Source organism: Antennarius striatus, chromosome 15 (genome assembly GCF_040054535.1).
Source record: "Antennarius striatus isolate MH-2024 chromosome 15, ASM4005453v1, whole genome shotgun sequence".
In the NCBI taxonomy this organism is placed as follows: domain Eukaryota; kingdom Metazoa; phylum Chordata; class Actinopteri; order Lophiiformes; family Antennariidae; genus Antennarius; species Antennarius striatus.
Window position 1 is genome coordinate 9,262,177 of NC_090790.1, and position 27,840 is coordinate 9,290,016.

General features: G+C 40.2%; 2 protein-coding genes across 6 annotated transcripts in view; both read right to left on the reverse strand.

Moving 5' to 3' along the window:
• bcr (BCR activator of RhoGEF and GTPase) overlaps positions 1 to 339 on the reverse strand; it is a 73,812-nt gene extending 73,473 nt beyond the window's left edge. The window contains exon 1 of one of the 2 annotated variants that reach the window (XM_068335262.1): positions 299 to 339. The gene's annotated coding sequence lies outside the window, so the exon portion shown is untranslated. Of the gene's footprint in view, positions 1 to 36 lie in introns of both variants that reach the window. The other variant, XM_068335261.1, reaches the window with a different exon arrangement.
• Positions 340 to 1,102: 763 nt separating this feature from the next.
• atp2a2b (ATPase sarcoplasmic/endoplasmic reticulum Ca2+ transporting 2b) lies at positions 1,103 to 27,831 on the reverse strand. Of its 4 annotated transcripts, none has more exons than XR_011038150.1 (24): positions 27,179 to 27,829; positions 26,863 to 26,880; positions 26,645 to 26,727; positions 25,062 to 25,166; positions 22,842 to 22,980; positions 15,902 to 15,982; positions 15,159 to 15,244; positions 14,263 to 14,418; positions 13,978 to 14,119; positions 13,574 to 13,740; positions 8,618 to 8,706; positions 8,359 to 8,461; positions 7,921 to 8,052; positions 7,690 to 7,809; positions 7,253 to 7,471; positions 6,993 to 7,116; positions 6,693 to 6,904; positions 6,313 to 6,533; positions 5,989 to 6,191; positions 5,547 to 5,632; positions 5,318 to 5,451; positions 5,018 to 5,135; positions 2,456 to 4,457; positions 1,103 to 2,126 (listed from the first exon to the last, which is right to left on the reverse strand). XR_011038150.1 is itself a non-coding variant. In XM_068334117.1 (24 exons), the coding sequence occupies exons 1-24, from the start codon at positions 27,294 to 27,296 to the stop codon at positions 2,113 to 2,115; spliced, it is 2,991 nt and encodes a 996-aa protein (XP_068190218.1). In that variant the 5' UTR covers positions 27,297 to 27,831; the 3' UTR covers positions 1,103 to 2,112. The 4 variants fall into 4 exon arrangements, 3 of the variants coding, with proteins under 3 accessions (XP_068190218.1, XP_068190216.1, XP_068190219.1); XM_068334117.1 differs by having other exon boundaries at positions 4,337 to 4,457; positions 27,179 to 27,831; XM_068334115.1 differs by having other exon boundaries at positions 1,103 to 4,457.
• Positions 27,832 to 27,840: the final 9 nt, after the last annotated feature.

The window sequence follows — 27,840 nt, forward strand, 5'->3', positions numbered from 1 at the left end:
GAGAAAGTGTTTTTTAATCCTGGTGGGATTACTCACTGATCATTCCGACTTCGGAGGCAGGTCCGTTCACTCTTGCCCATTCATACGATATTAATCCCAGGTGCTGCTGCTGCTGATCCGGACTGAGCGCCTTTGTAACAGCGGCGCTTCAAGAGAATGGATTAAAAAGAAAAAAGCGCAAAAAAAAAAAAAACCCCAACAAGCGACGAGTTTTCCCAATATCTGGATGATGAAATCCGGTAGAGAGAGAAAAAAAAAGAAATTGTTTCGTTATCCCATTTTTCTACGCGGCACTTACGCTGCTTTCGGTGTTCTTTTTCTGGATTGGCTCCGTCCCTCCGGCCGCGGTGATGGTGCCGCTAGAGCGCTCCCGTCTCAGGCCAGAAACAGAGCTGCAGGAGGGGGCGGGGCCTCGCTGACGGGCAGGCTGCTGTTAAAGGGACAGCGCAGGATGCGGTCACTCGTAGTGTATACGTCACCATTTGGTTATTGTCGATACAGGGTTTTATTTCCCCAGCGCCATAGCGAATGAAATCCAGTGGGTATTGTTCTGGTTGATGGTTTGTCTTTGCAGCGCGTTACGTGTTGAGTTTTAGTTAGTGCCATTCTTAATATTTGCAGCCTTTGTTAGCGCCCCCCCCCCCAATCAAAAGTAAAGCACTGGAAGGACACGACTCCTGCTGTGTAGATTTAAAAGCTACCGGTTGTACCTGCTGAGCAGGTGTTACCAAACTTCTTGACGCGCTGACTGGTATCTTTAACCCAATACTGCCACCTAGCGGACATTTGTCTAGTTTACAGAAATAAAGCACGAGGTGTGTGTGTGTGTGTGTGTGTGTGTGTGTGTGTGTGTGTCCAACATTCAAAAATGTTTTGAGAATATAATGGATTCTTTCATTCATATGCTTATCCTCTTCTTCCACTTCGCGGGTCGTGGGGGTTGCTGAAGCCTATCCCAGCTGACTCGTGGGCAAGAGGAAGGGGAGACTCCAAGTGCGACTCCAGTGCAATAATAGATTATATTTGTGCAAAAAGTATTGTAAAACAAAAACTGCAACGATACACCACTCCCTTCACTTGAATAAGAAACACACGACACAACTCAAATATATTGTTTTATTTACCTGAAAACACAACCTCAGTAATGGATGTACAATCATCATTAGTCATCAATAATGATTGCCTTTTTTACACAATTATCCTTCACCCAGGTGTCTCTGTGGGGACTGAATAGCCCCCTAACATTAGATCACAGTTTTACAGCAGTTAAGGATACATGACAATAATTATAATAATACAGAGGAAATAAGACAACAATACTGTTGTATTGCAGGATTAACCAATAAATCTAGTCTGCTGTCCTCAATGCGAAGGACTGACAGATCGGTGACCATGTCTGTCTACAGTAATTATAGGGGAAAATTAAAGTTAAAAAAAATCTAATTCAAGTAGAGCACAGTTGAATTCAGCATGAGTCATTTCTCCTTGTCTTTCTCCTTGTTGTGAAACATCCCACACTGTCACAGTAAAAACAGTGATTTCCTAATATCTGATATAGCAGTCTTTTTTAAAAGCATCTTAACATCTGAGTATAATACATTAGAGTCTATAAATACAAACAGCAAAGCCTACATACAGCTGAATCGCATGCATGAATATTTTGTACATGATGTACAGCTAAAACCATTCAACCTGGTGTTTCTAAGTATTTCTAGGTGGTCAACTACCATGGAGGATGGAAAGTTATTCATGCAAGAAGGAACATTGAGGGTTTTCAGAACGTCCCTGTACACAAAACTGGAATAGTGTCATCCTGATGTAACATCTGCACACGGAGGTATAAGTGTGTTAAGAAGTGAGTGTTTGTCTGTGTGTGTGTGTTGTGTGTGTGTGTGTGTAGCTTTAAGTTGTGGTTCACATGGGCAGAAAGAAGTGTGCTTCCAGCCCGTAAGTATACCGTTGTGCGTTTGGTCTTATTACTGTTGGTGTGTGTGTGTAGTTGGCTGTGCAAGGGTACACACTGCTGGTCATCATGGTGGGTGAGGTTAAAGTGAGCAATCTTGGTGGATGGCAGGATGATTCCAGCCTCTGAGCACTCTTCAAACTTTGCTTTTAAGAGAGCCAACCTAAAAAAAGATTGAGAAAGCATTTTAGTACTTGAACAATTGTCAGATTCATGCAAAAAAAATTTAAGTTCAAAGTCTTCTGATTTTTTCTTAGGGCTTTATAAACAGGCATCGGTTCCACAAATATAAGTGAGTGTCAGAGGCGTGAAGAGAACAGCAAACGGTGACATTCAAAACAGTGGCGTGTGTTCGACATCACAGCCTAACCCTAAGTTTATAGTGCTTCCAAAATGGTCAAAGGCAGTCTCACTAGTATCTCTAAGCCTCTGATGCCTCTTCAAACTCTACAGTATTGAACTGAAATGTGAAAAAAGCAAATGGATACTCACTCTTGTGACAAGGGAGCCAATGGAAGGCATTGTGGAGGAAAAGCACACAGTTGTTGTAAAGTGTCACACCAACACACAGTGCAAACAAACTCAGGCTTGTACCCCAAAAAACATGCTTTAGTTTTTCCACACATGAAGAGATTTCCCTATAAAATAAAGGTTAGGGTGTGCGGTGTGAGCTCTGATCCAACACGTACACACAAAAGCATGAAACCCCAACACAAACGCCTGAAAGGATCAAAAGCACACAAAATCATCGTCTCTGGATCACTCTTCTCCTGCTCAACATGTGTCAAGAAAACTGAAGCGTTTGTGTTTGACATGAATTGTATTCAAGTATTAAATGTACATTGAAAAACACTGGATATGAATGCTGATAACCACTGGCCAGGACTGTTTTAAATAAAGACAGAAAACACTTTGATTCAAAGGGTTTATGAGTGTATTCTTCTTTTTGAAATAGAAAACAGCATTTTGGGTTGGTTCTTTTTGCAATCCAAGTTCATTTGGAGCAGTTTTCAGTATTAGTATTATCTCTTATCTGAAAGTTTTAGTATTACAGTCCTTTGAATCAAACTCCATGGAGATGGTAATAAATAAACGACATCCCCAGTCAGTTCTGTCTCCAAAGCAAAACACGTCAATGAATGTCAAAAAAACAAACAAAAAAAAACAAGACATCCTTAAAAAATGTTAAGAAGGGAGGACATTTTTGTTCCGTTTTCTGCACAAGCAAATAGGGGCACACCTCAGATGTTATTCTTTAGCAAGGCTGTTTAGGAAAAGCATCCAGAGATGAGCGAAAAAATAAAACAGAAAAACTTTCATTATATTGAGGTAGCTGTGCTCTGCCCAGTGCAGAAAAACTGGCTTCTTCTCAAATTATTAGAATTTTTTTAAAAAACAAAAAAACAAGATTCATGTTTTTTTCACATGGAGGGAGGGCACGCTGGATAAATTAGAAATGAGGAACCATGTAGAGTTCATGCTTGTTCACAGGACATGCGGATTTTTTTGACTTTTTTTTTCTCTCCTTTTGTTTCTGCAGGGCATTCGAACAAAACCTTTCCCCCCCCGTCGAGGTCTGCCGCGCGGCGTTCATCATTCTGAAAGAGTTCTGAGTTTATACTGAAGACACAATGGTAAACATTAGAAAATAAATCAAGGCATGTCTAAGCCACGCTGGTCAAAAAATTTACAAAGCCATTTAAAAAAAAAATTTGCATAAAATTCAATCTGTACAGATCAATGGATTGCTGATATCTTAATCTTTTCTTGAGAGGAATGTTAAACAAAACAGTTGGCGGTGCGATACAAGATAAATGATATTCCCAAATAATTAAAAAATATAAACCTTAAAAAGGAATTATTGAGATTAAGAAAAAAAAATGGAAAGAGGATGTTTTCTTTCAAACCAACAACAAAGTCCACAGCTACAGGAGTGATGGTCTTCTAACATTTAAAGCCTCATCTGGTCTCCTATCCAAACTCAAACCAGGTGATGACATGATGTTATCATCTTCTATTATTAATGTGTCATGTGTTAAAGTTGGTCCTTCTCATACACACAATGCAGACACACGCAAGTACACACGCTATCTCTACAAACACGCATAGGCGCTAGCTATGCACATGTAGGAAGGCAGAGGGGAAAGAGGACAGAAGGAGGTAATGCTGAGGGGGGAGTAAGGGGGTGAAGGGTGAAATGTTGAGGTTGTGCTTAAGTCAGTCAGGACCAGAACATGTCTGCCATGTTAGTGTCGGTGCTGTAGATCCAGAAGACCAAGGGGAGGGAAATGGCCACGAAGGGCCAGGAGATGCCCTCCATGCATGCAGACAGGCAGCAGCCTTTAGAGCTGGCAGGCTTCTCCAGTTCTTTACCAGGCTCCAGGTAGTTCCTGGCTGCGAACTTAAGAAACTCATCCAGGAGAATAACAGGCAGTGAGATCTTCAGCACCATCAGCCACTGCGTCAGATTCAGAGGTGTGATCTGGAAGATGATCTGGAAAGAGTTACACACACACACAAAAAAAGGACAAGTTTAACCGTCACGTGAACCACCAGACTGGATCCCCATTTCACCCTCTGTGGTCTCCATTCAGAGGAATCTTCTTAAATACATGTTTTAATGACGCTCACATACGACACTTCAGATTTACAGCACAGCGTTTTCAAGTTGTCTTGGAAGATGAGGCTCCTGTCTGTCCGAGAGCAATGTGTAAAGAATTGGTTTGATAGAAAACCTAAAAATGTTGCTTTTTAAAATTTCATATCATTTGCGAAAGAAAGCTTTTATCTGTGGACAAAGTGTTTGGTCTGTTCAGTGGCTTCACAAGATATAATTTCACAGGACCAGTGGAATACCTGAAATAGTGATGAAGGTGATAAATAGTGATCTCATAAGACTACAAGACTCTGCAAAAAAGAAAATCATTCCCACGTGTCCACAGACTTCAGAGGGTTTCGTCATTCTTTGATCATAATGCTAATTCTGATGTGTTTGCCCCGTCATTTCATAAATATATGACATTCCATGAGTCAAATGAAAAAAACATTTCTCACTGGAAGAGGCTCGACGTAGAGGATGAGGAAGTGAAGCGACATGGAGAGGCAGATGGCTCCCAGCAGCCACACGTTCTCCCAGGGAGGCATCCTCAGCAACGACTGGTTCTCTGACACGCTGAGCAACAGAAACAAATGTATGTCTGTTAAAAAAGTAACTCACTGACTGAAGAGCTTGGAATCAGAACTACTGCAATATACTGTATAACAGTTTTTGTTTTTTTTATTCTTTTGAATAAAAACCATGTTGAACACACAACTGTTGATATAGTGCTTTTAGACACCAGCACTCAGACCGACCTGTTCAGGGCATTGCACATCTCAATGGTGACCAGCACAGATAAGGCCATAGTCATCGGGTAAGGGGACTCAAACACTTTACAGTCCAGACCCTGGTAGTCTGGATTTTCTGGACCACACTGGAGGAAGTGACTCTGGACAAGTAGAACAAAAAAATAAACGAATAAATAACAGATTCATTTTGTGTGTTTAATTAGAGTGATAATGTGAGTTTGGCTGTATTTCATACCAGCTGGTAAAAAGTGATTCTTGGACCATCTTCAGCAGCAACAAACCACCAGGCAGCAGCACCAACAGTAGCAGCGCCCACGTAACCTGATGATGCAGATGGGAAATACGTCAGTCATGCCCACACAATGATACAGGTACCTGCTCATTTAAGATCGAGATGAAGGCACGCTATAATTAACTGCGACGGTTGTCCGGTGGCGTTAGCATGTTCTTTGACGTTGTGCTAATGTGGCAGGCTGCTGCCAGGTCACAGTTTACATTGATCGTATGGTGCAGCAGGGACATACAATCATGTGCTGGTGGTCGATGTGTCATAATAATAATAAATAAAATCAAATCAGTCCTTTCTTGTTAAACAACAGCCTGTGCTGCTGACCTCTTAACCCCAGCACTGCTCTGTTATTGGGAGACACCTGACCTCACATGCAACAAGCACTTACATCCGATGGCTAGGTATCTGAAGAAGAGCCACCCGGAGATGAGGGGCTCGCGGGCGTTGCGTGGCGGCTTGCTCATGATGTCCAAATCTGGGGGGTTGAAGCCTAAAGCAGTGGCAGGCAGACCATCGGTCACCAGGTTGACCCAGAGCAGCTGAACGGGGATGAGAGCTTCAGGGAACCCCAGAGCTGCAGTCAGGAAGATGCTACAGAAGAGAAACATGACTGTGACTGCGATGGCGTCGAATAGATGGTGGGTGCGTATCAAGAGGGATGTGTTTGTAACAGATACGGCAGCGTGTCTTCGTGCAAACCAGTCGTCCTTACCAGACAACTTCGCCCACGTTTGAAGAGATGAGGTATCTGATGAACTGCTTCATGTTGTTATAAATAGCTCTGCCTTCCTCAACTGCAGCTACAATGGTGGAGAAGTTGTCATCGGCTAGCACCATCTCTGAGGCAGTCTTAGCCACAGCTGTGCCCGAGCCCATGGCGATACCAATTTCAGCTTTCTTTAGAGCTGGAGCATCGTTGACTCCATCACCAGTCTGAGGATAATCAAATGATTTCACAATTAATCTCACAGTGGTATGTTACAGTGCAAAATCTCCACTTTTTTGGTTTTTACTGTCTTTAAGAAGATAACATAGCTGAAGGACATGTTTACGACAACACAGACTAAAAGACGGTGGATGAACATTTCTTACCATAGCGGTGATCTCATCATAGGATTGAAGATACTCGACGATCTTGGATTTGTGTGACGGCTCGACGCGGGCAAAGCAACGGGCTTTGACCACAGCATCTCTCTGCGCCGCTGGTGAGAGGTCATCAAACTCTCGTCCGGTGAAGGCCATGCTGGAAACATCATCGTCTTCTCCGAAAATTCCTATACGCCTGCAAATGGCCACTGCTGTCCCTGAGATGCAAATAAAAGGGAAAATAATTTGATTTTCTTGATTTTGAACGAGGAAGAAATTCTCTCTGAACAGACTTTCTCAACATACCCTTGTTGTCTCCGGTTATCATGATAACCCGGATGCCTGCCAGACGGCAGAGTCTAATAGAGGCTGCCACCTCCGCCCTGGGGGGATCCAGCATACCCACACAGCCAACAAATGTCAGATCGGTCTGGAAAGGACAAATGGATTCACACCCAGATTATTTAGCTATTTATAACTGTCAGACCCTGACAGTTAGCAAGTTACATCTGAAGAGTAAGCAGGACACTACAAATGAACCCACGTATGTCTGAGCTGGGTCTCACCTCGTATTCGATGAAGCGGCTGGAATCCTCCAGCACCATGCTATCTTTGCTAATGAGGCTGTCTCGGGTGGCTAACGCCAGACAGCGCAGCGTGTCCCTGCCAGTTCCGTACTCCCTGATCGCAGACATCAGTTTGTCTTTTATACCAGGGGTCATGGCCACCTTACTGCTGCCTACGCGGATGTGTGTGCATCTGTCGATCACCCCCTCAGGAGCCCCCTGTGAGGAGAAACAGCGGCAGGACCAGGACACAAAGGAAATTGTTCTTGAGACATCTGTAGCTCTTTAATGATTACATCCCGCTTTAAAGCGGGATGTTACAGGGTAACATTTATGAATTCAGGGGTGTCGCGGGATGTTGCAGTCTGATTGCCTTGGTTCTAGTTAGGACATGTGTGTGTGTGTGTATGTGTGTGTGTGTGTGTGTGTGTGTGTACCTTTACAAACATCTTGCCAACAGACGAACGAGCCTTGTTGGGAGTGCAGTAAACAGACATGGACTTCCTGTCTCTGGAAAATTCCAGTGTAAATTCTTTCTTCATCAGCTGCTTGATTACCTGAAGAAATAATCAAACACAAATATCTTCATAGTCTTCAGCTGATTTGAATGACGTGTAGAAAATAAATGTCGTGGTGTCATTATGACTGAAGAAGTGAAGGTCACTTACAGAAGTACATGCGTTGGCCCTCTCGATCTTGGACAGCCCTTTAACATTGGTATCGAACACATTCATCTTCTCCACCAGGCAGGTGAGCGCCGTCTCCGTGGCCTCACCCACCTTCTCGTACACACCTTTGGCCTGAATATAAAAAAGAAAAACCCTTACGAAAAAGTCTCGACTAAACCCTGAGGTTAAAGGTTATCTACTAGCAAAAAGAGGGGTTGGACAACAACAAAGTTTTGCTCCGAAGTAGAACATAGATATCAGAACAGGTAACTTCTGATGAGCAGTGGGTGTGGCTAGCAGCATGTGGTTAAGAGGTCTCTGCACTCAACAGAATACATGAGGAAACTTTCATTAGTACTTTATTGTAGTGGGTTAGGCCACCTCTATACTCTTACCAGGTCAACCTTATGTAACACGCAGTAAAAACTCACTACCAACCTCATTATAATCCAATGAGGAATCATTACAGAGAGCACAAATAGAGGCCAGTTCCACCAAGGCATCATACTGGGAACATCTGACTGGTTTTCCCTCGTGGAACCTGAGAAGAAAACAAGTGTGCATGGGAAACAAACAAAAAAAGGAGACGATGCAGACAAGGTTTAAAACAAATTGTTGTACAATGTAAAAACATTTTACACAATAAGGCTAAATGAAAGTCATGCTATTTTTATTCTATGGAACATTTTATACTCACACTTCTCCATCTGGGGCATACGTGGAGCCAGTAACAGTGAATTCCTTTAATGAACAGTAATCAGTCTCCGCTCGATCAATGATAAACATCTAGAAACCAAAACATGGGTAAGACAAATTAATTAGTAATTACAAAACCTCTGTGGATAAATTTCATAAACAGTATATTCAGTATTTTATTCAGTAAATCCCTTCAACTAATGTTGGGTATTACATCCAGCAGGTGGCAGTGTTTGACTATCCACAGGAAATCAACCGTCACACCTTTGAGTCCACTCGAACATAAAACAGAGTACTATTATGATGAACTGAGCCAAAGCAGACGCTGGGAAGTCTGGTGGGGAATCTCCATAAATGTCACCTTAGAGTACAGCAAATGCAAAATTCCTCTGTCTGCAGTCACACCAAATGAACACACAGTGTAAAAGTCAATCAATCTAAGGCAGAAATATTTGGACCTCGAATATCTAAACTTTTAGAGATTGATATTGGTTTCACAGCGTCTGGTTTCTTGCGCATTTTCATAAGTCAACAAAGTGTTTCCTGCTGAACATCAGAGGGAGTAACTTCTATATTTTCATAAGCACAAACAATCATATGTTTTTAATATTTAGTTCCCTGTCCAAATAAGATGCAGCTACAGGGACTTAATCAACATAATCGATCAACAGTAGCAAGTTCATCCGGGCAACAAAAGAGCCGCTGCTGTTGAGGATAACACATTCTCATATCCAGTGTTCTCCTTTGCGTGCGTCCTTCAAGCACATTTTTTGACAGGGACGCACAATCATCAGACAACGTGCGTACCTGGGGCGCAAGCTTTAAATACCTACAATACAAACAAGGCAGTCACAGACTGCAACATCCCGCGACACCCCTGGATTCAAAATTTTACCCTGACCTACTTGCATAGGTCAAAGATCAAAGCTAGTACTCTGACCTACTGTAATTGGTCAAAGCACTAGCTTTGAACTATGCTCTTACTCACACTGGCCTTCTCCCTCGTCTTTCTATCTTATCCGGTTCCTGTGCAAAAAAGTTTAAATTTGACCATGACCTAGTTTTCTCTCCAGGTTCTCGGGCTTCCTCCCACCTCCAAAAACATGTGCTTCAGGTTAATTGGCCGTTCCAAATTGCCTGTAGGAGTGACAGTGTGAGTGCATGTTTGTCTGCGTCTCTGTGTGGCTTCGCGGTGCACTGGCGTCGCGCCCAGAGTTTGCGCCACCTCACGCCTTAAGACAAGCTGGGATAGGTGGATGAAACGGTTATGACAATGAATGAATGAATAAAATCAACCAAACGGTAACACGACATCTGCTCATTTTACATGCTGCAGTGACAGAACCACGAGTTAGTCTTACATTATCACCATGCATCCAAAAAAGATGCAAAAGTTGGAGAAAACCAAAGTGACAATGAGTGCTTTCCTGAATACAAAACAAAAGTTAATGAAAAGAGCCAGATATTACTGTGTAGAGTACGGAAGAAGATGCAAAAGAAGCCAAGCAAAGACCAGCAAAAATTCAAACATTTGTACCACAACGGACGCAATGGGTGAGGCACGGCTAAATGTCAGCACCCAAGACAAAATGCAAAGGCTCTGTCGACTTGGTCCAGTGTCCACTGAGTAATATATGAATTAGAATATATGAATTGGGCAAAATATCCACTGTCTGTATTACATCTATATTACTTTCTTCCTTTTTACAGTTATAACGTCGTTATAAATAAAATCATTAAAATTAACAGTTTGTTTAGTTTTTATATTGTACTATTGGCAAAACCCAATCCTTGCGTATACGTTTTCTACCGTATATTCTTTTATTACTTTTGGGATGCATAAACGTCATGTAGGGATCCACAAATTTTTTTTGAAGCACATCCCTGGGATGCAGTACTTTCTTGAGCTAAAATGAACTCTGCATATCAAGCCATCACATCTGCCAAAATAAAAGCGGAAAAGCAGATTTATGAGGGGTGTTAAATAAACAACTATGAATAAAATGTTGAGCTGGCATTACGGCTGTACTCCCCTCCGGCACCAGTAGGACTATGAAAATTAGTGATGTCAACCACAGCCTGACAAAGTAGGAGCGCAAACAAGAAATTTGACTAAGCGGGAACATTTAGTTACATCTTTCTCTCATCCTAATTGGATTGAGGTCACCTAAAATACAAGCTCCAGTTTCTCAATCGATCCAATAACCAGGAACAGAAATCTGTGGGTTCCGTAGTACAAAAAAGACGAACAATTATTAGCATGATTCAGACATTAAAATTGTAAAAAAAAAAAAAGAGTCTAGAAGCCAAGAGGATATAGACAAGAGACCGAGAGAGAGAGAAAATCAACACAAGGTCAGTTATGCAACTACTGCTGATTCTGCTGCAAGTGACTAACTACTGCATACTGATCAGCATGCTGCCTGAAAGAGAAAGGAAGGGAGAGCAGAATGATGCAGGCAGGAAGGACATAAGGAACAAAATAAGGACCAACACAAGAAAGATGGAGAAACTGAGAAGGAGAGAAACGTGTGTCAAAAATCTATTTGCCTAGAAAGAAATGAGATAGCACGTATCACTGAAGAGAAGTGGAATGTATAAAACAAGATTAAAACAGACAGCAAATATGTAACTGTCCATATGGCCAGAAGTTATTCACGCTCACACATTGGTGGGAGGATACATGCACATCGAGGCGTTTCCAAACCTTTTGCTACCCTACGTTGCTCACAAAGGAGGACTAAGATGAAAAAAGTACATGGAAATCATTCTTTATCTGTTATTACGTATGCTGCAGCGCTGAAAGCGAAATAAATCACTACTGTTAGCAAAAGGTGGTCAGGGTTGTTTTACTGCTCTGTGAAAAGGCTACACTTAAAAGGTTCTCCGATGTCAGAAAAGTATCCGAACCCTTGCTCCTTCCATGTATGGCAGGTTTTAATTTCTGGTTATTTTTGGACCCGTCTTCCAGATTTTCCAGGGCGAATGGTAAAACATGAACACGCAGCTCTTAAAACCACTCGTGCTGTTGTTGTTGTTTTTTTATTTAAAGTTAAGTGGATTGACAACATTCATTGACACTTAATCTTTCTTTAACTCACTGAAAATTTATGAAGCTTTCTTTCAACAACTTATTCCAACGACAAACTTCTGCTGTGTTTTCCCCATTGATAATGACTGCCAAATCCACCAGGTCAGCTTAGTCTCTTCTAAAACCACTTCAATCAAAAATTCAATTGTACAGGTTGTCCTCAACTTACGAACATTCCACTTACAAACATTCAGAGACAAAAACAAATGTGTGCCACCATATCTAACTATTGTCCTGCAGTTCTGCCTTCTGCAACAACCTCTGCCAAGCAGCACCGCCACGTTCACCCATCTCCAACACTTGTCCCCCACTCTTGTTTTAGTTTGTTGTTGTGTAGTGGTTCAGATTCTGCGTTGTGTCAGGTTTTTTTTTGTTGTTTTGAGAAATCAAGACACCTTCTAGTTGCGGCAGAAAGACTTTCTTTCATCCTGTGCTCATTTTCTCCTGGGTTTACCCTGTGGGCAGCTTGTTCATCAGAAGTGCTGTTTTTTTCTCTTCAAAATAAAAGCATATGCTTCCTTGACCCAAAACTTCAAAATACACACTTCGGTTCATCATACAGCGCAACACACCACAGCCACAGTTGACTCTCTGAGCATTTCAGCACGTGTACACACACACACACACACACACACACACACACACACACACACACACACACACACACATATACAGTATATATATAAATCATAAAGCAAAGGCCATTTAATTTGGTGGTAGTGATAACCATCTTCTGATGACAACTCTGCCTCTCACCAACAACAATTCCCTCTTGCTTCTCTTCATTCGCTCTAAAGGTAAGCTACATGCTACATGCTACAGTACTGTACAGTGGATCTTCAGCACCAACAGCCGACTCTGGCTGCTGTTGTTGGACAAACTTAAAAAACTGGTCAAAAGTTTATTGAAGTGTTTTGTTTTTCTTCTTCTCAAGAATGAAATTATTAGGAGCAAAGTCTTAACATAAACTAATCTGAATTCAAAACGACTACGTGAATTACAAGTGACGATTAACGGTGGATAGTTAAACAATACTAAGAAAGAAAACAGAAATGTAATTTAATTATTTGCTCGGGGATATTTGTTTTTCCACTCAGTTTACAGAAATTTCACACGCATATGTTCATGTGTACAGGCCATGACACACACACACACACACACACACACACACACACACGCACACTCGCACGCACACACACGCTCGGCAGTGCTCAGGAGGTGAACTCTCACTGCCAGTTCACACGTCAAAATGTTTGTTCCGCATGGGCCTTAAACCAGCAACTCTCTGGTCCCCAGCTCAAGACCCAGTGGACTGAGCTACTGCTGCCCCTTCACATACGTATTTTAATATATTATGTTTTCATTCTTTTTAATTGTACATTAATATGATATAATGTGCTTTTAGTGGTTTTATAGTGATTTTAAGAGTCCAATATTTGTGGTGGACAGACCATAAGTTAAGTGAAATGATGTGAACTCGATTATTATTTTTCCATGGTTTTTTGGCAACCTCCGTCTAATTGAGAACGACTTAACTTGAAACAACCTGTACCTGTATTTCATTTTATTTTGTGTTGTTTTTATATCCTTTGTTTCTGGTCTTAGGGGATAGCACTTTCATATATAGAGTAGTAATAGCATTTTAATGACTTCAAATGTCAATTATAGACTGCAATTCAATAAACTATGACTTACAAACAACTAAAATTGCAAACAACTTCTTGGAACCATATCTGCATATAATAAATTACTGCCTGTATGTAAGTATTATTAACTAATTGTAAACAATAAATCATTATGACTCTTTTGTTGATGAAAACGTTCCAGCTTTTTTCCCTCCTCTGCAGCTGTTCATGCTCATCTTACCCTGCACACAGACATCTGATTGGTCGTTAGCGTGCCAGTCTTATCGGAGCAGATGACAGATGTACAGCCAAGGGTCTCAACAGAGGGCAGACTGCGAACAATGGCATTCTTCTTGGCCATTCGGCGTGTTCCTAGAGCCAGGCATGTAGTGATGACAGCAGGCAGACCTACAGAGTAAAAGAAACACGAGGACGACAGGAGATGAACGGTTAAAGGAAGAAATGGAGACAGGATTCATATTAACATGTAATTTACATGCTGATAAACATAATATCCTTTTGTCCTAGGACCTTAAATCATTAAAAACACAAGAGTGAACAGTTTGCGTAATAACACAGCACTGGAATCTCTCAGAGAAACCAAAGTGTCAAGGAAACCGCTGCAAGACTGTGGATCTGGTTTACCTTCAGGGATTGCAGCAACTGCCAAAGCAACCGCAATCTTAAAGTAGTAGACGGCGCCTCGGATCCAGGACCCTCCATGGACGGGATCATTGAAGTGTCCGATATTGATGATCCACACAGCAATGCAGATTAGTGAGATAACCTGTAATAAGAAAAAAGTAGGTGAAAAGGTAATGTGACACAATCAGCTGCTACATCAATAGCTGGGGGTGTTTAATTAGCAGTTTAAATAAAGATGATGGGAAGAAAAACTGTGAGACAGAACAACAGCGCTTCATAAATTACTTTAGAGAGCTGCTGTCCGAACTCGTCCAGCTTCTGCTGCAGTGGTGTGCGCTCCTGCTCGGTGGATGCCATCTCATCTCGGATTTTTCCTATTTCTGTGTTGCCACCTGTGGCCACCACCACACCAACAGCCTTACCAGCGGCGATGTTGGTGCCCTGGGAGTTTCATTGGGAAAGTCAAACAATACAAAATAAATATTACAACAAGCACATAGGACATAGGTTTAAAAAAACTAGTTTAGCAGGTACTGTAAGACATGAGTAACCAAGACATCAGGAGCAGATTCAGAATGCAACAAGTTCCACCTTGCAAAAGTAAATACACTGCTCTCCTAAATTCAATAACAGAAAACGTCAGAAGCTACTATTGAAAGACATAAAGGGAATAAAACTGTTGACAACCCCATAAGGTTTTCACACATGGATGTGTAAATCAAACATGTCACTCTTAGGTTTTGACTCTTAAGAGTGACAGCCTTTCCAAAAAGGTTGTCACTCTTAGGTGGATAAAGGGATGTGGAGGATGACAGCACTGTTTAAATGTTACTCTTATGGAGATATATATTATATATATATATATATCTATATACACAGATACCACCCCACAAGGGTGAGAGGGACATTTTTATATATATATATATATTTTATATATATATATATATATATATTTTATATATATATATATATATATATATATATATATATATATATATAAAAAATGTCCCTCTCACCCTTGTGGGGTGGTATCTGTGTATCATCCTCAAGCTCGGGTCCTCTACCAGAGGCCTGGGAGTCTGAGGGTATATATATATATATATATATATATATATATATATATATATATATATATATATATATATATATATATATATATATATATATATAAAGTCACTAACCGAGAAAAGCATGTTCTTCTTGTCCTGGTTGACGGCACGTGGGTCAGGAACCGGGTCGGTGTGTTTGATCACTGACACGGACTCTCCTGTGGGAATAGGAAGCAAAAGACATGAAAGCGGGGGAAGCAGTGGAAGAGTTTCTACATGGGGGAGCAAAGCTGTAGTTGTGATGCTTGGCTGACACTTTTGGTTAGATTTGTTTGGGAAAGACTGCAGCTGACTGAACAGGCTCGACAATTACTAAATACTTGCTGCCTTTCAAACCCTGCATCTGATACACGGTTGTTCTGTGTGTGTCTGCGCAAGTAATCAACTGTGTGAAGTCTGCACCGTTATGAGGGAGAGAGAGCATTTGACAAGTGGTATGGCCATGAATGGGGAAAGGAGGAGAACAGAAAAATAACTGAAACACCAAAATATCCAATGGAACTCGCTACCAATTAAGGTAGCAGAACAAGACAAGAGACTTATGGACTTAATTCACATAAACCTCTTCTCTCTAGAGGTATACGGTCTTAAATATTTCCCCTTCTGATCTTTATCCATCCACATCTGCTATCCCACACATACTCATCAATTTACTTCCACTCACTTCTCTGTGTTTTGGTACTGGCTGCAGCTATGACAACAGGATGTAATGAGGGCATGTGTGTTAACATGAGGATGACGTTGCTTACCCTTGCTCTGTCCGTGTCGCAAAAACAAAACAAAAAAAGGGTGAAATCATTCAGCAACAGTTTTACCTGTAAGAATTGACTGGTCGACTCTCAGGGTGGTCGACTTAATAGAAGACAGCCTGATGTCTGCAGGAACTTTATCACCAACTGTGGGCAGAAACAACAAAGTACAGGAGAGGCTTAAGCTTCTCTGTTGGATGTTAATGCACCTGTAAGAAGAACTGATGACAGCGAGACAGATAAGTGAACGCACAAAAATTTAGATGTAAATGTCCTACACTACAAGTGAAAGCATTTCATTACAAAAAATGGAAAATACATAAAAGTAAAAGGCAATGAGCAAATACAAATTGCCACACAAAGACAAATGAGTTCCCGTGTTATCCCAACTCAAGCTCCTTGGGACTAATAAAATAAACAATCTCAAGCTAGTTGTTGGAGAAAGGCTGAGAGAAAGTCGTGCATTTAAAAGATTATTGATGTTCCACTGATTTTTGTACAGGACGGAAATAGACTGCTGCTCATTCTTTCCACTAACACATGGCTTTTGTAATCCCTAGTAAAACAAATGTAAATTTATACCAAATCTGAAAAAAAAAGCTGCCACAGAAGAAAGAACAGGCACTATTAAACCTACTGACGTTAATACCTTTGTCTTAAAGGGTGAAAATCAAACCAATTAACTAAGAATTAGCTTTTTCAACCTTTTCAAAAAAGCACATTCATAGGATAGGAAATGAAAACGTGCACAATATGTATAATAGTGTATCTCTTAGAAGTCAAAGCTGAAATAAACAGAAAAAAAATTCTTAAGGGTATAAAAGTCTAATATTTGGCTGACTGTATAATGCAAAATCATTAATCCAGTAATATCTACGGGTCCCCACAGCATCCAAAAAGGATGCCTGTTTTAGAACAAAATTTCAAACTACAATTGTAAATATGCCAGTGTTGCACCAAAGTGAATATCAAATCTAGCCTACAGCGAGACATCGCAATGCTTGGAAAGGTGGAAGAAAAGGCATATAAAATAACAGCTGAAAACTTTAAGAGATTCCTCTGTGAACAGTGGAGAGTGGCGACAGGCGTATAAAACAACCCTCAGAACTCTACAGTCCCCTTCTCAATAGAAAGGAATAAAGTGGGGAAGGAGGAGAGGGCAGAATGGGAAGAAGGATTAGATGAGTCCTGCAAAACACACGTCCAAAAATGGGAAAACTATTTTGAACGGTTGAAAACATGCTGCTGGATTTGGGGGAGGGGGCATGATTTAAAAAAAAGTTCTGTTTTCAGCAAGGAGAACCCTTTGCCTTGTCGGAATTGGAATATTAAGAGTGTGACACGATGTGAAGATCTTTATTCACTCCAGCCAGCGAATTGACTTGGAGTGAAAGCTCTAACCGATGCGTTCCTTGTTTCACACGTTGCTTATACTATAACAATATACGGAAATTCAAGGTCAGACTTCAACTTTTGTACACTCAGGAACCGGATAAGATAGAAAGACGAGGGGGAAGGCCAGTGTGGGTAAGACCACAGATCAAAGGTAATGCTTTGACAGTATGTCAGAGCACTAGCTTTGATCTTTGACCTATGCAAGTAGGTCAGGGTACAATTTTGAATTCAGGGCTGTCGCGGGATGTTGCAGTCTGTGACTGCATTGGTTCTAGTTTCTTCTGTAAATGATGAACTCATAATGACAGAAATTATGTAATGTTCAATAATACGTTAGATAACAGACACCAATTGTCAAAGTTTCTGAAATGATTACAATTATTTTGCAATTTTCTCTAGAAATTTGGTATTGCCGGGTTCTGACCTAAACTGCAGCTGTGTCAACAAAAGCAAAACATCATCTTTCCTCTCATCTTGAATGTGATGCTCTTTTTTTAATAGATCTTAGGTCTCTGGGAGAGAGCACACAGCCTGAGGGAAAAAGCCCTGTGTCTCTCCAAAGTACTGTAGACAAAGAACCTGATCTGAGCTATTCTCAACAGAATTTCCTTCAGTAAGAGACAAATGTCAGGCTGAGTTATGAGACCATATCCAATCAGAGTAGAACCACCTTAAGGTCGTAGCTCTACCTTAGATGAATGACACCATACTGAAAGTCTTAACCTCTCCCCGAGACTGAAACTGGTTCCGAGCTACCAATTATGTGGGAGCTAAATAGGGACTTCAGGGGGTTATACTTTTTTTCTCTCTCAGTGAATGTGGATCCCTTACATGCTAAACAATATGTCTGCAGTCTCCGTATGAGGCCCTTCTTGCAGATTGCAGGTGTGGTAAAGAAATGTGTGAGAAGTCAATTCCAGCAATGATGATAGCACAGAATTTGAAGGTTTAACCACAAATGGCATCGAGATATTTCAGGCAAAGTTGGACAGATTGTTAGAGAATTGTTAAAGAATGACAAGCGGGCTGATCTTCAGCCTCGCTAAAAACATTCCACCCAACTGCCAACTTTATAATGTCTTTCAATAACTTTCAATTGATTTACAAAAATATATATGTTGATCAATTATTTTAATCTGTCGGAAAATATATATTTGGTGCTTAACACTAAAATTTGGTGAATTACTTTTCACAACTGCTTTTCCGCTGCCAGATAGTCTCAGGGCTCATGGTGTAAGCATTTACAGGGCAGCAACCAAGAAACATACTATATAACTCTCCATGGGGAAATTAATCAGGGACAAAAGGGTTAAACAAAATATGTATTATATTATCTTTGAATTAGATCAGGCAGCATGTCATTTGTCATGTCGAAGAGACAGCTTTTGTTGTGTCTTCTCATCTGTCAATTTTCTTTTCATGATACATACATCATCGAGACAACTTGATAATACTGACGACTTGACTTGCTCACAGTTCATTTAATCAATTTAACATGTCATTTTAGATGAAATATATCACACCTAACTCCATTTTTAATCTGTATTGCAGTATTAAGAAATACCTATAAATACCCATAACAGCATCCATTAGTCACAAAGAAACAAGTAAAGAGTATGGATGAGTGGGACAGTCAGTAGAGGTTAGGCGGTAACTAACAGTCTGGGTGATGACAATCCACAGACTGTCCTGCTCTCTTAAACACAAGAGAGGAAATGAGGCCATGTGTCCAACTGGAGCACAAATTATTTATCAAACTGGTCCTGCAACATTTCCAAACCTGTCTACTCTCTCACGGGACAGGGCAATATTAACACTGAAAACTGCTGTGCGTCTGTTGAAAAGATAAACTCAAAAGACAGGAGAAATAGAGGCCATTGGTCACATGTTTAATGCACATCGACGCTCTGGACAGCTGGCAAGAAACATTCAGGGGAAACTTTGGGAAAGAAACACAGAACTTCTACATGGGATGCTGTTGCCATGATGGTCAACGTCAACAACGCAAGACAGAAACCGAAGTCATAAATGCAGGGACTCTACGAACCTTTCCTGTAAGATAAGATCATGTGGAATAGCTAGAATAATTACTTGCATCAAGGAGGTTATGTGACTGGTTCGGTTTGTAAACAGGATTATGCAACAAGTCATGGATGGATTTGCATGAAATTTTGTATAAACCCTTGCACATCTTAGATTTGACTCAATTTTGGCCATGATCCAACTCATTTTACAGATTCTTGAAAACCATGAGATGGGGAAGTTTTCATCGTTTTGGCTAATGACTTTTAGAACTGTGTAAATGCATACGTCAAAAACCAGACAAAAACCTGCTCCCCAAACTCCTCCAGTTATTAAAAGTGTGGGGGAAATTTGTACTCTTGGAGCGCTCTTGTTTAAGTTGTGCTCATGTGAAATATCCATAACCTCTACTACTGCTGAACGTGAGGGAGTCAGTTCAAATGACGAAAAATACCAAATTTAAAAAATGGAAATTAGCAATTATGAGATTTACACCTCATGTGGGAAATTTTAATTGAATTCTGTGCAGTCTTTTTTAAGGAGATGGATGGCTCACACTCTGTTATATATGAATAGACAAATGATGAGGGTAAACCTTTATTTTGGTGAGGGTAGAAAAATTCATTTAGCTTTTGCGAGAAATATCAGACCATACTCAGGTGTAGCATATCCAAGAAAGTGCACAGTCATTCAACGTAAAATGTTATAACCTGTCATGGTCCTTTCTCTCAAAAAATTCCTCCTCATATTAATTTATCAAAAAAGTTTGTATTATATAAATGCTGAGAGTAAGAACACAGGGTCAAACAAAAAGCAAATTCTTGCCGATAATCGATTTGTACTGCGATGAAAAGGCCTTCAACACATACAAAACACTTAAGTTTAGCAAAATAGCAAATTACAACAACAAGTTTTTATTCTTTTCTAGTGTGAAAGGAATGAATAGAAACGCATTACACATAATCTTAAAATATGTACACACTAAGATAAGAATTCCGCTAAACACTTAACAGCTGCTCTGCTGGAAATGAACTTGTGTGGCAAACTTATAACAGCTCAAAGTCTGAATGCACTCCAAAGATATAAACCATACGCCTGGTCTGACAAGAGCCTTTAGCATTCTGGCATAACAACCATACATCATCACCTGTCATGCTACAACTCGCTGGTGAGGCAGCTGGCATCCCTGCAGCTGGTAAGACAAACACATGCACTCAGCGCTCTTTGGCTGATCAAACGCAGTCATGTTAGCTTCTGTAGTTAGTGATCACTACATCCAGAACTCCACGGAGGCAATTCATAACTTATCTTGCCTGGAAATGCTTGGGATCCCCCAGTAGAAGCAAGGAAGTGTTGCTGGCAGAGGGATAACTGGCCTGCAGTCACTGTGGCCTGACCACAAAGGAGATGATGGACAGATGGATGGACGGAGGGACGGGGACTATATTTATGCAAACACATCAATGTATGGCAATCTACTCGAAATCATAAAGACATTTTCACCAGTCAAAAAGGAGAATCAACGATAACAAATGTAAGACTTGAGGTTGGTCCTGGATAAAGGAAACTAATGTGTCAGGAGTGACAAACAGCCAATCATTAATGAGGAATATTTTCAATTAGTTTTCAATATTTTCAATCACTGCTTTGCGGGATGCAATTAATGTACATATCCTCATAGACAAATTCATTAAATTATTCCATTTTTACTATCCATAAAACAGCCTTGATCAAACTGATATCAAAATGTAATTTTGGATAAATCTGTCAGTGATATTCTGCAGTCCTACCTGAATGTGGATTATCATGCTCACTGCTATGTATAGCTATGTGTCATGTGTCTCAGACAAAGGCCTAGGAAAACCCCGTATGTTCAGGCTGGGCACAGACTTCAAGTCAGTATCACAAGTATTTCAAACTTTTACCTGCACATGAGAAGGGTTTCAAATGTTACCACTGAGGCTTAAACCAACAGGGTACATGATATGAATTTGCTGAAATATTAAAATTTTGTCTTCACTAAAACCAAAGTGTGCCCAAATGGTCAGGGGCAGCTTTATAGTCAGGTATACGCTCCTCTGGTTCAGACTTATTAGTTTGAAGATGTTATGGCACTTAGTTATAAATTCCAATAAATTTTTCAGATAACCGAAGCCTTGGGTCTTCATTTAATTTAAAAAGTCAACAGAAAATAACTCATTTCAGATCTGTAACAACACGGATGTTACTGTGTGATACAGCAACTCACTCTGTAACCCACTGAATCAATACACAACTAGCTTTCCTTCTGTAACAAGAGTATATGGAGATTAACAGTAAATAATTCTTAATTTGCTTAGGTGCAAAGAAAATAAGTCTTTAAGAGAAGCTACATACTTAAAATAAACAGAATAAGAGAAAGACAACCAAAGAAAGACAAAAGTTTAAACAGAATGAGGCCCAGTGAGAATAAGAAAACAAACAAGGAACAGTGACACTACAGTTATAAACATATGCGGCCCCATACAAGCTGAGGTTAGCCAAGAAAACATGTCGAAGAACACTTTGGATCTCTGCTCTTAGGGCATAACTTTTTCAGTTAAATCTTTAACCATCATTCTGCAATAGTCAAGGGAGATAAACAGGATGAAGCATCAGCTGTATGCCTCTATATGTCCCTGTATGTCCCTGTATGCTTCTGCATGCCTCTGCATGCCTCTGCATGTCCCTGTATGCCCCTGTATGTCTCTGCATGTCCCTGCATGCCTCTGTATGTCTCTGCATGTCCCTGTATGTCCCTGTATGCCTCTGCATGTCCCTGTATGTCCCTGTATGTCCCTGTATGTCTCTGCATGTCTCTGCATGTCCCTGCATGTCCCTGCATGTCTCTGTATGTCTCTGTATGTCTCTGTATGTCTCTGTATGTCTCTGTATGTCTCTGCATGTCCCTGCATGTCCCTGCATGTCCCTGCATGTCTCTGTATGTCTCTGCATGTCCCTGTATGTCCGTGTATGCTTCTGCATGCCTCTGTATGTCCCTGTATGTCCCTGTATGTCCCTGTATGTCCCTGTATGCCCCTGTATGTCCCTGCATGTCTCTGTATGCCCCTGTATGTCTCTGTATGTCTCTGTATGTCTCTGTATGTCTCTGTATGTCTCTGTATGTCTCTGTATGTCTCTGTATGTCTCTGTATGTCTCTGTATGTCTCTGTATGTCTCTGCATGTCCCTGTATGTCTCTATATGTCTCTGATCACACACAGTCATGTGTGTGGTCTCTGTATGTCTCTGTATGTCTCTGTTTGCCGGTTTTGAAAATATAAAGCGCATTACATTGTTTATGATGCTTACAGAATTTACCGTAAGTATCAACAACAGTAATTTGCTGAATTATAGTCATTGATTCCTTGGCTGGTTATTACTTGCATAGAAAAGAACCAGCGCGGCACATCATAGTTAGGATGACAAACTATAATGCAAAAACGTCATTGATGTTTCTGCATAAACAGTCAAGGCTAAATGCTTCCTCACTCTTTTGGTGATGTCATAATCTGGGTGCAGACACGAAATTAAGCTAAAACTAAGTTTAATATTTTACTTAATACGCCTACCTGCAACCTCCACGATGTCCCCAGGAACAATGTCTCTGGCCTTGATTCTCTGGACACTCTTCCTATCCTGGCGGTACACCTTTCCCATCTCTGGCTCGTACTCTTTGAGCGCTTCGATGGCATTTTCTGCATTTCGCTCCTGAGTCGAACAGGAAGGAGGGGATTTAAAACAAGTGAATTAATGTATAGAAAAGTTGAGTAAACTTGTTTCAGAAAGAATACAGAAAGTTTTTCATGTGGTCAAATTGTGTTTTTCAACCAAGTATTACACAACACATGCTAAAATGATTTTTAATTGATTTTTTCTATTTTTAAAAAAGTTTCAAAAAAGTTGCAGTCACATTATTACTTCATTGCCCCAAAATGTTCCTTCTTAAACCGCTTATTTCCTTATATATCATTCTTCACTTTGTCGGTGCCAACTTTACCCGTCAGACTTTTTGTGCTCACACTTGATTGTCTTAGTGGCAGCTGCAAGGCTGACTAGCAGGCCGGTAGCAGTCAATGAGACAAGGCAAGACAGGTCACACAACCCCAGGGCCTTAAGGCTTTTTGTAAGGGATAACAGGGACACGAATCCCTTTAAGGGCCTGCCAGAACAGGTGAGGGTTCACAAGGTTACGTGATAAAGAATAAAAACCGTAAACCACACTGAATTCAGAGAAGAACTGTTACCTTCAACAGGTAAGGCATAAGGTTAACAGATAAAAGGCAGTTAGAGCCTTCTTCTCCACTTTTACATCGACAGAGGCTTTCTTAACACAAACCAAGGACAACAACTAGACAACTCCCCAGTGAAACTTACCTAGGTGAACATTTCATGTACAATTTAATCAAGAACTCCCAAACCTATCAATGGGTCTTCTTTAAACAAATGCAAAAGAGTTTCAATCGTAACTATAAGGTTTGTTCTTCCAGTGACGTTTATCGATGGTTGTTTTTTAAAGATATTCAACACTTGAGTCATTTGCACAAAAGGAAACACACAGAACTTAGAGCCACTGATCTTCAATCAAGGGAAGTAGGTAAGCACCTATTAAGCACAGACCAAGAGTCATGGGTTCCCCGACTAGTCCCTCAGATAATTATAAATCAATGAGACAAGCAAGATATACTTAGACAAGTAAATCTCACAAATCTGTTATGACCCAAACCTTTAAACTAAAAAACAAGAACAAAATGCCATTCATAAACAACTAGATGTAATTATTACCTTTTACCTATGTGTCAATAAATTACAGGTATAGAGCAAGCAATGCATTATTTAAGACATGTCATTCATAGTAATCTTATCTTAACTGTTAAGGTATTTTGTGTGGTTTGTCTCATGTCAGTTCAGTTTCACCTCAGGATTTTTTAATGCATTACTTTGTGAGTCAATAAATTTTAAAATTACTTAAAATGTTATTTTCTTCAGATTAACATACTGTCTTCTTAATTGAATCACAAGGTTGCCAGTGGAGAACTGGATGGATTTTTGTGAGTCAGAATGCCTCAACCGATTACTTAATGTCTTGGCTTCTTATCTAGAATTAAGATATATGATGACCAAACATTACAACCTCATTAAGGAACTGAAACTAAATATAGTATACTGGTGGACTGACAAGACCTAGTAGGTACATTCTAGATACAAAGAGACACATAAATACTTTCTTACATGCTAATTTGGACAGACTGATACAATTATCTTGATTTACGCTTAAGGTTCTAATGTTGCTTTGTCAAAGGGGAGGTGCTGGGTTTCCCTGAAAGAGCAAGATGATAGGTGAAGATCTGGCTACAGGATTGATGTTTTGCCTTCACCGGCTTAGTATTTTGCAGTACAGAAAATGCAGCAGCTTAAAATGCAAAAATGTAGACACATTTGCATGGGTGCCACAGTCTCTCAAGTTACTATCACCCAGGTCATGGAAATCTTGCACCCTATGATTCGACATGAACCTGAACCTGAAAGCAGAGATGGTGCCTAGTTGTTTACCTGTGAAGTACAGACTTTGGCACACAACCCTATCCACGCTTTTCAGTAAAATGTGCCAAATTTTTTAAAACTGTCTTCAACCCTTTCACTTTTGTGACACCATATACAATTGATTCTATTAGGAAAATTTGGAAATTGACAACAACAAAAAAAGTTGTATTTGCATTTACGTATAAGAGAAGATCATGTGTCAAGAAGAAACTGAATAACCCATATGAAGATACATTTACAAATATTACCTGCCAGACTCCCACAATGGCATTTGCTATGAGAATAAGTAGGATAACAAAAGGCTCCACAAAAGCTGTAACAGTTTCTTCTCCCTCTTCAAACCAGGCCAGCACCTACACACATAAAACAAAAAGAAAATTAATAACAAATATTCAATTAATAATTGATTAAATATACCACAAAAACAATGCCAAGATGTAAAATACATTAACAATACATCGGTTTCATTCCATTTCTAGTGCGTGGATATTTTTCAAATACCAGAAAGTTATATTCTATTCATTTGCCAGGCAGTAGTTTTTATCACATTACTAGTTCACACACTCCAATTTCATATCCACAAATAATTTTTTTTAAAGTTAAATTTTATATTCAGGACTCTTGGACCATTGTAAGGTTTGGTACTACAAACGTGAAAAAGTGAAAAAATGCCAGACCTCCATTGTTACAGTTGTATATGCCAAAATAACTGTAATGTAGATGTTCATTTTACGATTAATTTTAAATATTGAGCTGGCTCTTGCTAATACTGCAGAAACTGGGCCAAGTGTCTTGGCAAGTCACACCAGACAAGCTTATAGCATAGTAATTACTCTCTTCTCTTAGAGTCTGTCAGGAGTGAAGTACTATATGCAAAACAAAATGCAAACAGCTCTGTATTCCCTACTCTAATCTATTCAAGCATGAAAAATCAAATGTATAATTCAATTATAAACAATGTTGTTCTTTTTAGTTCCTACACAGTTCAATAGAAAAGCCTAGCTACTGTTAGTATACATAGAAAATTTTATCTCATAGATCTGCCGAGTTATGCAGACTTTGAACTTGCGAGATGTCTGCCGGATGAAGCCCGTAGTTCACACTCTTTCTTTCCTGGTGACGTAACAATCATACTCCACTCACTCTGCTATCAAAGGCTGCACAAAATCTCAAATGTTGGTCACTTTCATTCTTTGACCATAAATACGTACTAAGCATGAAGCTCATCCAATCAGTAGTCACACTGAAGACATGATGTAATTATTTTTTTCCAGATTAATAATGTTTTTGTTTATCTTTAACCATTGACTTCTGGAGTCATTCTGAGACAATAAAGCAGTCCCAGTGAGTTATGTTTTTTGAACAATGAATTATTGTTTTGAATAAACTATTAAGTTTGTCAAACCAGTTTGAATGCACTTAATATATAATACCAAATATACTCCAAGCAACCCTGTTATCAAACTATGACTCACAACTGAATCAAACAGCCAAGCGCTGTGTTCACCTCTAAAAGGCAGAGCTGTATTGAGAAATTAAAACACAAGTAACTCAACACTGAAAGGGTTTTGTGCAATGTATTGAGTGAGTGATTGGGCAAATACATCAGCAAATACAACCCATACAATATGTGTTGGCCAAGTATGCTGGTATTAATGCATCATAACTTCAATGGCACTGGTTTCATATTTAAAAAAAAAAAAAAGCAATACCCAGTATAACTAATCACAAACATTAACTACTACTATAATCACTTAAATAGCTTAATCACTTAAACATTCAATCCAAGTACTGTAATAACAATTAGATGAATGCACTTTATTATACTTACAAATGAGATACAGGCAGCAAGTAAAAGGATCCGCACAAGCAAATCCTCGAATTGTTCAATCACCAGTTCCCAAAGAGATTTACCTGGAAAATAAGCATTACACTTAAACATCTTTGATGTTAACGTTTCTCTTTTATCTAAAGTAGATAAATGCAGCAACATTCTGAGGCTATAAAAATGAGTCCAAGTATGAATACTGCACACACTGGTTCACTTACCCTCCTCAGCTGGCAGTTCTGCAGATCATCCAATGCAGAAAAAGGAAAGAGAAATAGAAATAGACAGGAAACGTCAGTCCTTGATACAAATTTAACTGTATTATTGCTGTAGCAGGTGTGTGTGTATATATAAAACGGTATAAATGAGTTGATGCAGATTTTATTCCTCAGGACGTGAATCACAGGAGTGACGTTTGCCGGTAATTCAACATGCAGTGACGTCAGCAGCCTTCATATTCGCATGTCACCGAATACAAGCCGGGAGCTACGGGCCAAACATGACGCTTTAGTAAGCGAACATCAGGTAGCTTCTTACCGTTTGGGCCATATCGCTCTCGCTGTTTCTTCACCTGCTCCGAACTCAGACCTGTGCTTTCATTCACGTTAAAAAAGCTGTAAACTTCTTCTACCGTCTTGGTGTGTGCGTTGTCCATTGTGCCCGGGCAGTTGAGGACACGGCTTGTTCCGCCCTGTTGATCCCAACCTGATCAGGTCACCCCGATACTAAAAAAGAAAAACTGCTGTGGAATGTGAAGCGGAAAGCCTTGGAGTTAACGGATACCGGCCAGCAATGACACAGTACAGCGTGCAGGTGCCGGGCGAGAGAGAGCGAGTTAGAGGCTCATTAGCCGGAGGATAGCTAACAGGCTAACCTTACAGATAGCTAACTGTTGGGCTTCGCTTGAATTCACCGGCTGCGCTTCGCTAGCTTTCCTGAGACCTTGAACGAACAATTCATAACAGCGCCGCAGTCTCTATTAGGCGTTTTAAGGCTTTCAATTTTAAAATAGCGAAATCCAAACGAGATACCTCAAAATAGATAATTTAAACATGTGGCTAAGTTACAGCTCGACTCCCTTTGCTCGCGTTGGCCGTGTGTTGCGGAATCACTACAGAATCCTAATCGGCACCAATCGCGTCTGCTGCAGCTCTCGCGTGCGTCGATTGCGGCGTTCGCTGTCCGCATGTGGAATCAGC

Coding starts and splice junctions, on each gene's coding strand:
- atp2a2b (XM_068334115.1), bottom strand. CDS start 27,296: ATGGACAACGCACACACCAAGACGGTAGAAGAAGTTTACAGCTTTTTT. Junction 6,534..6,692: donor ATGATGAGATCACCGCTATG/GTAAGAAATGTT, acceptor GATTATCCTCAG/ACTGGTGATGGAGTCAACGA. Junction 5,452..5,546: donor GAATCACTTTTTACCAGCTG/GTATGAAATACA, acceptor CTACTTGTCCAG/AGTCACTTCCTCCAGTGTGG.